This window comes from Lepidochelys kempii, chromosome 1, assembly GCF_965140285.1.
Source record: "Lepidochelys kempii isolate rLepKem1 chromosome 1, rLepKem1.hap1, whole genome shotgun sequence".
In the NCBI taxonomy this organism is placed as follows: Eukaryota; Metazoa; Chordata; order Testudines; family Cheloniidae; genus Lepidochelys; species Lepidochelys kempii.
In genome coordinates, this window is record NC_136380.1 from 166,745,606 (window position 1) to 166,757,317 (window position 11,712).

General features: G+C 47.7%; 1 protein-coding gene across 1 annotated transcript in view; it reads right to left on the bottom strand.

Moving 5' to 3' along the window:
* The window catches only part of HUNK (hormonally up-regulated Neu-associated kinase), an 86,943-nt gene extending 85,837 nt beyond the window's left edge, over positions 1-1,106 (bottom strand). The window contains exon 1 of the mRNA XM_073362364.1: positions 826-1,106. Coding sequence (XP_073218465.1) covers positions 826-1,083 — 258 coding nt within the window. The 5' untranslated portion in view covers positions 1,084-1,106. The remainder of the gene's footprint in view (positions 1-825) is intronic.
* Positions 1,107-11,712: the final 10,606 nt, after the last annotated feature.

An 11,712-nucleotide genomic window follows, 5' to 3' on the forward strand; every position in this document is an offset into this window, starting at 1 on the left:
TTGGGGCCACAGCTATAGGGAGACTGCAATACTCCTTGCCAGAAGAGGGGCTGGTTTAAGAGGGATCTCCTCCGGGGGGGAGGGGGAGAGTAAACTGGCGGAGCTGCCCCTTCTAGTAAGACTGCGGGGAATGGAGTGGCGCCAGCCCTTTGAGCACACTGGAATGAGATGAGAGTGGGGAGTTGCCCTCGGGAGTCTAGTTGGTTGGGGTGCACAGAAGGGAGCTGTGCCTATGCCCAGGGTGGGTGTGGCTGGGGAGTGACAGTGGGGAGCTGCCTCTGTGGTTGGGATGGGGTGTTCAGCGGTGAGTTGACCCGTGGTGGTGGTGCACAGTGGGGAGCTACCCAGTGGTTAGGGTGAGTGTGGTGGATGGATAGTGGGAGCTGCATCCGGGACCGGGGGTGCATAGTGTGGGGTATCTCCCCCCGGGATCGGGGTGCAAGGCGGGGGGGGACTACCCCCGTGGAGCGGGGTCGTGGGTGGATAGTGGGGGAGCTCCCCCCGGGATCGGGGTGCATGGCGGGGGGGAGCTGCACCCTGGGGAGCGGGGTCGGGGGTGCATAGTGGGAGAGTTCCCCCCGGGATCGGGCTGCATGGCGGGGGGAGCTGCCCGCCGGGGAGCGGGTCGGGGGTGCACGGGGGGGAAGCTGCCCCGCGGGGAGCGGGGTCGGGGGTGCATAGTGGGGGAGCTCCCCCCGGGATCGGGGTGCATGGCGGGGGGAGCTGCCCCCCGGGGAGCGGGGCCGGGGTGCACGGGGGGAGCGGCCGGGGCTGGGAAGGATGGGTAGCTGGAGGGAAGTGGCGGGGGAGCGGAGGGGTCGGTACCTTCTCGCCGGTCACCACATGCAGCCCCTCGCGCACTTTGGCGAAGGACCCCTCTCCCAGCTTCCTGCCGATGAGGTAGTTGCCGACGCGCTTGGTGTGCTGGAAATCGCGGAGCCGCTCCCGCGCCCCCGCTGCGCTGACCCAGGCGGGCAGGAAACTTCCCTCCGAGCCCAGCGGCGGCTTCCTCGGCTCCCCGCCATCGCCGAACCCCGCCGCCGGCGGCTCGCTCAGCAGCCCGTCGCCCGCCGCCGCCGGCATCCTCCCGCCCCGGCTCCGCTTCTGCCCTGCCCGCCGCTACTGCCGCCGCCGCCGCCGCCGGGCACCTTCCCTCGGCATCGGGGCCAGTCCCGCCCCTGCAGAGTCTTCCCCCCGCGGCCAGCGGCGGCGGGCGCCCGCTCCCCGCTCTGCGAGCCCCGCGGAGAGGCTGCGGCCAGGCGCTCGCCTCCCGAGCGCACGTGGGGCTGGCGGGATGCTGGGGAGGGGGCTGCTCAGGCGCCTGCTTGAGGCAAAGAGAAAAGTTCCTCCGACCAGCCGCGGGCTGGATTGGGGGGTAGGTGGGGCGGCCGCTCCAGCACGATCCTCTCCGGAGAGCGCCGGCGACAATGCAACGTGCAGCCAGCCCAGCAGCTACTGAAGGCGAGCGTGCAAGGCTGGCACACAGCGCATCACGTTGAAGAGCAAGCGAGAGCCAGCTCCCGCAGATCAATTGTCTCCAGTCCCCGTGCAAGCCGGTTTCCCGATTGGGTCTGTCTCGCTTTACCCCTCCCCTCTGTCTGTGTGTGTCTCCCTCCCTCGCTCTGTGCCGAGAGAGGTGCTTTCTCTTTGCTTGAGGCGCCCTCTCGGATGGGGGAGGGGGGGAGCCTAATTCCGTTTGAATGTGCAGTAATTTAATCCGATCACACGCGGCGGGAACAGATGTGATCTAAACTCAGCACAGCAGCCTGAACATTTTCAAACCCTGGTCGCCCCTCCTTCCCCCTCTGCTAGTGCAGGGCTCTCAAAACAGAACACCCCCAAACCCCTCTCCCAGAGAGAAAAGCCACCTGAAAGTCATGACAGTGCACCTCTCTCTGGATAATTAGACTACAAATCCCAGCTCCCAGCCGGATACAGACATTCGACGTGGTTCTTTTTCTGGACATGTATGTGTGTGGTTTTATTTTCTCGTTATGTTTTATTCTTGCTTGAGAATATTTGTATCCTGCGCCGCTTTCCCCACCTTTCTACTTGTGAACACTTCAGGGTGGGTGTGTTTTTCACTCCTTTGTTGGTGGAATGTGCTCCAGAGCTGAGATCGTGACAGCTCTGCTATTGAGTGCATGAATACCCCCCCCACCCACGACGTTGTTAAAAAATCCTGAGAGTGCCAATGTAGTTCCTATGCAGCTTTTCGATGTACCACCCTTTTGCTTCAGTTCAAATTATTACTTTATTTACAGGGGGGTTCTACATTTCTAAGTTCTCTACCCTGATTTTGTTGTTACCAATTAATTCAAAGTTGCATTTTACAACATAACTTTATTTGGTATAGTTTCTTTCCTATAAACTGTATCCTAAAATGTTTTTCAGTGCTTCATAATACACCTGCCTGCAGTATTAGGTAAAACAAGAGGGCAGACAGACATGGAGGCATGGGTTCTGATCCCCTGCCCCCTTAGTGGAGCGAGGACAATCCTTTCTGTAGAGATCTTCCTCATCCCAGGCAAAGGGAGAAAAGGAATCAGACTGTTCCATTCTCCTCCCTTCCCCTCTTTTGTACACAGTATGTGCAGGTATTTACAGAGGCAATCAGGGACATATACAAGGGAGGATAATAGAGTCTAGAGATTTAAAAGACCTGAGGTCCTGATCCTAAAGCTAAGCACCCCTCAACTTACACTGAAGTCCCTGGGAGTTGAGGACATTCAGTACCTCAGTCAGGGGCTGAATTCCTGTGTACACATAAAAGCCCTTCCTGAGCTGGCCCAGAAGGTCACTGACCTCTTCTCATTTAAATTCCTACCTAAACCTTCCCTGTACCATGACACCCACAAGAAATCAAAGATGTTTCTCTTTATTTACACTTAAAAAGTCAAAATAGCTTTGCTCCACCATGTACACTAACCTTTGCTAAGTAACTGAATAATCTTTTAGTTGTTACCCCAGTGCTTCCTCCAGTCCATTTACACCCTGCTGTTTTGCTGCCCCCTATGTTGTGTTATGTGTCTGAAACTGATTTGTAAGCTCTTTGCCTCAGAGTACAAATAAGAAACTGCCCCAATTTAGCATAGTATTAGAGACTTTGAAATAATGAATACTGAGAAAACCCTTCCCCCTCTGTGTGCAGGGTAGAGTCATTCCCCCAACAAGGCTACATCAGATATTATATGATTGGTGAAAAGATAAGTTTTCAGCTGAGATTTCAAATGAGATGGAAAAGTAATGAGGGGAAATATGGACAGGAACTGAACAGAAGGGTCTAACACCAATAGAGCTTATTTTGATGGTTTCCTTTTGGTTTTAAAATATACACACATCGCATGCTCTGGATACATTTACAGTATTACAATATACCCGAACAGAAAATAACAATCAAATTACCCACCAGCTCTCAATTCCCACCCCTTTTCCAGAACTATATCCTTCCCTTAAGGAAAAGTCTGGGAGAACAAATGGCTCTTTCAGCTTGTCCTGAAGTTTAACACTTTCAGGCTCTGACATGCCAAACCAGGGAACAAATTCCACTGCAGATGATATCTCACCAAGATTGACCTGCTCATGCCCCCTTTCAGTTAAACCAAGAGAGACGATATCTTGAATGCAGCTAGTTAGCTCAACTGTGGTGGTATGAAATAGGAGAGAATCTGTGTGACAGTCCACAGAAGGTGTCAGTGCAAGATGAGCAGAGGAGCAGAAAGGGAGTAGAGAGAAAGATAAAGTCCATGGAACAGGCAGCAGTAAGTTCATGGAGGGTTTTAAAAACAAGGAAGATTGATATTCTCTGCCCATGCAAATAATCTGGCCCTGACCAACTTTCCACACTTCAAACAAACCACACAGCACTCCCAGTTCCTCCCAACCCTAGCAAATCACATGGAGCTGATAAACTCTCCCTTCCCTTTCCCCCTCCCCCACTTCAGATATAAGTGTTGTAGCTATTCCCTGACTTGGAGCATAAAGTGGGAATGCTTCAGGACCATCCTCTTCATTCACACCAAAAGTGTTAGGCCCTGCTTGCTCCACCATTGGGAACAGATTGTCAGGAGGAGGGACACCTTCCGTGACTGACACCAGGTCTACACTAGAAACTTTTGCAGGTATAGCAATGTTGGCTGGAGCTGTGATTTTTTTGTGACATTTTTATATTGGCAAAAGCCAATGTGGATGTGGTTATGCTGGCATAGAAGTGCTTTTGGCAGCATAGCTCATTTTATTTGGGCAGCTGTAATAAGGTATACCAGCAAAAGCAGTCCAGTGTAGATGAGGTTAGACAAGGCCTTAGGGACTTGCTGTGTTCAGGGAAATGGCCTTAGGAAACCACTTCCCAGCTGACAGCAGGCATTAGGAGAACTACCCACTATCTGAACATGTGAGGAGTACAGCTGACCAAATAACTGATTTTTTAGTTTTCTGGCCGTTCTGAAACATCTAAAAAAAGTGGTTCCGTTTGGGTCGAATTGAAACCTTTCTGAATTTTCAGCAAATTGAAATGTCAGAAATTTTTCATTTTGGGGTCATAGAAAACATTTTGTTTCAGGCATTTTTAACATAGGCAAAGGCAACGAACAACTACACACACAGAATTGGAAGAGGATGAAGAACCTCCCTCCTAACTTCTAGCCCAGTCGTTAGAGTACTCACCTGAGATTGTCACAGACCCAACCCAGAGCAGGAAGCAGAACCTAGATCTTACTACTACCAAGTGAATACTCTTACTACCAGGCTAGAGGGTATTCCAGAGTGAGGCTCACTCAGTCTCTCTTGGGGCAGCCGTTCCACTTGAATAGTGGAGTAGTCATTGGGCCAGAAACAGGCAATTGCCAGGTGTTTAGAGCACTTACCTGGAAAGGTGAAGACCTAAGCCCTGCTCCAGAATGGGGATTTGAACCTGGGTCTACATCCCAGGTGAGTGCCCTAACCACTAAGCTAAAGATAATAAGGGTAGAACCTCTCCTTCCTCCTCAGTTTTGTAAATGGCACCTAAATCAATTTGTTAGTCTCTAAGGCAGTGGTTCTTAACCTTTACTGCAGCCTGCACCCCTTTGGTTCTCAAAATATGTTCTCGCACCCCTTATCAAAAACCAAATTTGTTCTTGCGTCCCTTATCAAAAATCGTTGAAGTTGGTCAGTTCTTTAAACCTAGATATATTTTTGTTTGTATATTGCAGTAATCGTTAAAAAATGTATAATGTTAATAAATACATAGGTGTGATTAAACCAAGTAGTTGTACTTACGTGCCTGTGCTTAATTTGTGTTTTCGATGATTTACCTTCTAAAAAAATCTAGCATGTCTCGCACCCACAGAAAGGGCATCTTGCACCCCTGGGGGTGCATGCACCCTAGGTTAAGATCCATGGCTCTAAGGTGCCACAAGGACTCCACGTTATTTTTGCTGATACAGACTAACACGGCTACCACTCTGAAACCTAAACCCCTTTGTGACTGTAGCCTAGAAAATCAAAGCATTTAGTTTTGGAAATGCATCAACATTTCTGAATTTTTTTTTGTTTTGATTGAAACAATTTGCCAAAATCAACAAGAAATTGCAAAATGTTTCAGTTGACGTGAATCTGCATTTTTTTGGCAAAAAAGGTTTCAGCCAAAAAATTTTACCCAGGTTTAGTCAGGAGCATAACAGGTGGAAAACCCATCTGGCCATTGGGATACACTTTAAGGGAGGGGCATATATTACTGTGTTTGTACACACAAGATAAAGATACATGTCAGCTAACATGTATGTAGCTAACAAATGTAGTTTTGGTCACTGTGGATAGAGAGTTCAATAGATGTTAAGCATATACAGTCATTTAAACTTTCAAAAATATTTTTTTTAAATGAATGTTGCAGAGACCATGAGAGGAACCCTGAAAGGACCTGGTGACTGTTTTTAAATTTTACTAAACTTGGGAACTAAATAGCTTGACAGTCTCTTTTTAAACAAGCAAGCCTCTCACCTCTCTCTGGTTTTTATCCTATCCAGCTGTGCCCATCAGGGTGCAGTCTGGATGTAAGGGGATTGCTGGGATCAAAGGCTGCATTTATTTCTGTCAGTACTTTAATTTAAATTTAACTCCTGTGTGCTTTAATCTGAGCTGTAGTTGTCCTAGGTAATGACATTTTCTGACTAACTGTTGAAATTACTAATGAATTAAAGGTACCAGCGTAGTTACAGGTTGAAAAAGGTGTTATAACCAGCTACTAAAAATAAGTAAGATCCAGATTTCTTCCCACAAATGCAAAGAAATTCAAAGTTGTTTGGTCCTTCACTAACTTCATTGTTCTAAAATATTGCAGTAGAATATGCCTCAATCAGTGCTATGAGATCTTTATAACAGCTAGGAACAACTGGGTCATTTAGGCCTCAGTCCTGCAAAAGGAACTGCATGGGTCAGAGCAGACACCGCTGCAGGGTCAAACCCCATGGGAGCCTTAGCACAAAGTTTAATCTTTAACCTCTTAGCTACTTCATTTTGCTACACTTGTAAAAGCAGCATTCTAAGCACTTTTATCTAGCAGTTGAAGCAGTAGATTGGATGCTGGGACATCTAGATTCTATTCCCAACTCTGCCACTGGTTCTTTCCATGACTTTGGCTGAGATATGTAGGCTTTCTGTGCCTCAGGGTATGTCTACACTGCAATATAAGCATAGGCTCAAACACAGGCTTGAGCCCAAACCCGCCCTTCTAGCTACACAGAGCTCTGTATGACTTAGACCCTGACCCCCAACAACGCGCAGGATGGGTGGGTTCAAGCATGGGTCCTGCTAGGACTCAGGCCCAAACTCCATTATTTTGCAGTGTGGATGCAGCTTGGGTCTATGCCCTCTGGACTCGGGCCCTAAGAGTCTGCCAATGCTATCCTACAATCCTACTGATGGTGTTGTTTGTCCTCTCTATTGCAAGGGTAGTCAATCAACTCCCAAGAAATGGTAGCAAACCCCGCCCCCCCTTGTTCAAGTACAGTAGCGTCCATTTTATTCTGACCTCTGAACTGCAAACACAATGAACCTTCTCCTGCGTTTGAAATGTCCACCTACCAGAGGAAGACCTTTGCCAAGTGTGCTGCTTCCTGGTCATGGAGGTTATGGTGTATCTCTGGTGCGAGGCAAGCAACAAGCGTGATTTTACTAAGAGCACCAGGAATGACTACACATACCAAGAGACAGCAAAGAAGCTGGCAGTGTTGGCGATTCACTGGACCAGTGCAGGAAGAGGATTAAGTGACTCAAGACTGACTACTGGAAAGTTAGAGATGAGAACTGCACCTCTAGGAACTCACCAGCATCCTGCCCCTTTTATGCAGCGTTTGACTGGGTGCTGGCTACCGTGCTCGGGCTGCCAATTTTGGTTGAATGTATTCCTGGAGACTTCATCACATGACATAATCTTTAATTAAAGATTAATCTTTACTCCTGGGGACTCCAGGCCAATCCTGTCGCTGTGGAGTTCTTTGCAAGTCCACATTAGTGTGTGTGTTTGCATGCAGTCATAAAAGGCTCTATCAGAAGCCACAGGGAGGCAGTAATCCATGTGGACACTAACAGAGCATCCTGCTGATTCCTCCAGGAACTTTATCCCAATCCTGGGTGCTGACAACTGCAAACATATGCCCCTAACGGGAACTCCAGAGAGATAGTCACATTTTAGGGAAGGGTGTATTTTCCAAAGCCACTGTGGTAGCTGGCCAGCCCTCTCCACTGTAGTTGTGCTTTTCAGTTACCATAAGTTTGAATATTTTGGTGGCATACATGGGGCTAGCTTGCCACCAGAAGCTGGGAATAAAGTCTCTCTTTGTCATTCAGGAACCACAAGAATTGTTTTGTCCTCCAAAATGTGGAATGCCTGAAATGATAGAGAAGGCTTACATACTACACCACAGCCACCCACTTCCCCCAGAGTGGTCACAATTTTTAAACAAAATTGTGATTTTTAACTTACCATTCTGTGGGCACTCTTTTCATTGTGATTAACCCAGTTCTGTTCACGGAGTTTTTGGGATCTGAAGCATTCCTCTGACAATATACTGACATTCAGTTTTGCAAAGTATCATTTTTTGTCCCTGAGATTCTACAAGGATTGGCTTGTTGTTTTTTGTTTGGTTGGGGGAAAGCAGGTTGTGCTCTTGCACTGAACCATTTCTAAATAACGGAGACAATAATGCTCTGTTTTATGTCTGCTTGCAGGCACCTCTAGCTCTACTGGCCATTGTACCCAGTAGATCGCACATACTCCAGCCAAGCCTGGGTCACCATAGAGTTATGGACCAGTCCAAGAAGAAGTGATTTCCATGATGAACTTAGGGTTGACATTCTGAACATGGCCAACAAGCATGTACAATGCCAGAAAGAGAAGGATTCATGGCAAGGGGAGAGGCAAGTAGAGAGGCACAGGCAGGCTGCAAAGCCTGAGGACAGAATTGCAGTGTGGGAACAGGCACTTCCATTGCCATTCGGGGAACGTCGGTTGAGGGAAGATGACATAGTGCAGCAGAAAGACCTGTTTGAACAGCTGCTTTTGCTAATGGCCACAAGAGTGCAGGCTCCAGCTGCCCCCACACTGTGGCCTGAGACTGAGTCACCTCCGCGGTACCATGTGCTGCATACCAGGAACACTCTGGACAATTCCATGTTTAGGTGGCCTACGCAACTGGGACTTAGCAGCTGGACAGGGCACATCTACCCCCCTGCATACTTCTACCCCTGCAATGACCCCCACTCTTCTGCATACTTCTATCCCATGCTGTCCCCCACACCCAACTGCATGCATCCGCCCCGGCACAGACCCCTCCCCTGTGCAGTCCACAACCCCCCTGCAGGCCTCCAGACCCATGCAGCAGCGGTAAGTGCATGCTAAACACACAAGAAAGGGAAAGGAGAACATGCCAGGGGACACACCTAAAATTAGGGGATTTTTTGATTGCATTGTTTGCCCTGTTCAGTGTTTGGTTTCTGCATTTTGTTTTATTACTAGTTGTGAAGTTGGTTTGTTACTGCTATTCCAGTGTTCTAGTGGCAACTGGCTTGCCTGGCAATACTTTAATATCTTTATTTTTGTAATACAAGTAAAAGCTTTTATTTTATTACGAAAATTTATTGCCATCTCTGCATCACATCTTATAATGTGTACTTTGAATAATAAAGATAAACACAGGATAAGGCACAATTGGCAAGTTGTATTCAACCACAATACCTCAGTACATCTATATTTGCAAAAAGAAAAGGAGCATGAAGTGGGCTGTAGCTCATGAAAGCTCATGCTCAAATAAATTTGTTAGTCTCTAAGGTGCCACAAGTCCTCCTGTTCTTTTTTCAGTACATCTGTGTACATCAGTCACTAATGAAAGTGCACTGGTCCCCCACCCTCATTACATTAACAGTCATATCATCCAAAATAAAAATGTGGGACAGTCACTGCCCCCCTAGTCTCTACGTACACTGACAGTACCCCTTCCCATTTCATTGCATGATGTGACAATACCTCATTTACTGTAAACATTGCTGTACAAAAACATTGACAAACATACTATTCTCCCTCTTCCATTGGCCCATTCCAGTCCATACTGTGGGAGCACAGAGCATCCTTGATGTCTGTTGCCCAGGTGCATCCTGTTCCAGCTATGATCAGTGCTCTTTCTGGCTGAGTGTATCAGTTCAGCAATCCACTACTGTCATAGGATGATTCAGGGGCAAATGGCTCATCCTTGGCTTCACAAAGATTGCAAAGAGCACTGCAAGCCACAATAATGCAGACAGCACTGATAACGCTGGAATCCCAGTGGGATTTCAATCTGCCAAACGCACATTCACCCACCATTCTGCACCTTCTTTTGCCAGGGCCTTTGAGCTCAGGATGTAGTTTCAAAAGACAAAGCAAAAGGGGGTACATGGGATCCCCAGAATAACGATGGGGACAATAACTCCATTTATGACCATGTCATTTGGTGGGAATAGTTTCCCCAGCCTATCCATGAATGTGGACTGCCAACCAATGGAAAACTTCGGCATCATGAACCTTTCCAGTGCAGCCCACACTGATATCCGTAAATCATCCACAAGGACCTGCATAATAATGGCATATCCTTTATGGTCCATGTACTCATTTGCTCCCTGAGGAGGGCAAACTATGGGCACATGAGTCCCACCAGTGGCCCTGGTGTAGTTTGGAAAGCCCATTTTCTCAAAAGCAGCAATTACTTCAGGAATATTATTTATGCCCCCCCACCACTGGGTACATCCCACACCTGACCACTTCCATCCTTTCCACCACTTTATCCACAGTTGACTTTCCAACACCGAACTGATTAGCAACGGACCTGCAACAGTCTGGGATAGCTAGCTTCCAGACAGTTATAGCAACCTTATTCTTAACTGATATGGCCACCCTCATGTGTATGCTGTAATGCTGGAAGGTTGGGGCAAGCAAGGCAGGTTCTGGACCCATGGATGGTCATCCTAGGTCCGTATGACAATGTGATCCCATCAGCCTACACTTATGACCCTGTTCCAGAAGTGCCAGTCAATGTAGGGGACATCAGCAGCTATATTGAGAGTCATGAGACACATCAGCCAGTTCAAGTCTTCCATCTGTATCATCTTCCTCCTCCTCTTTCTGTTTCATCATTAGCCATCACGGACTCGGTGGGTCAGAAAACACTGCCAAAGTGTCCACCAGTATCTCATGGAATCTCTCCCCGATTCCTGAAACAGGAGCAAAAGCCCAAGCAAGGGAAGTTCTTCCTCCATGTTGCTGGCTCCGGTTGCTGGGAGTGTTCAGACCAAAATGATGGCTCAGCAGAATGTGTTGGTTCTGCCACGTTGAACCACAAACAAAGGGCGCCTACATCACCACATTTTGGGAGGGCAATAGGCAGTCTGGGATATGGTTAGTTGAACTTGGGTCTGCATACTGCAGTGGGGATGTTGAAGCACCAGTGTGGGGTGCGGACTTGAAAATACTTATCCGAGAGTCACCAATGAGTGTGGATGCTCAAGTCCTAGGCTTTCAAATCCAGGGTCTTCAGATTCAAATCCCATTAACTCTGAGCTTGCATTGCAGTGTAGATATACCTTCAGTTTCCCCATCTGTAGACAAGGCATACAATAATAGCTCTTACTTGCCTTTCTAATCTGCTTTGAGATCTGAGAGTGAAGGAACCAAATACCTAAATCCCTTTGAGGATCTGTGCCTGTGAGTGCAGACAGTGAAATCCTGGCCCTATGGAAGTCAATGGGAATTTAGCCATTGACTTCAATGGGACTAAGATTTCACCCCAAGTATTATTAAAGAGACACTCACTTCACTTCACTTCTTGACTCCTTTTCCCATTTACATGGGGGCAGATGTGCCCACATTCTTCACCACTCCTCTGGTCCATGGACAGGTTCATAGATCTTTGAGATCCAGTTCTTTGCTCTTCAAACTTCTCTTGACAGAGTGTTTCCATTGTTTCCTTCCACATCCTTTCTTGCTGTCTTCTTCCTCCTATGCTTTTCTTTGCTAGCCATTCTTTCCCCATTTTTATCATATGTCCAGCGTGCCTGAAACATGCTCTCTCCAGCCTTTCTATCACTGAGAGTACCAAGTTCATTTTCCCTCTAATTTCTTCCATGCACACTCTGTCTACCCTCCACTTGCCGTCAATTCTCCACAGTATATTATTAGAGACATTGTCAAATTAAAAACTATAT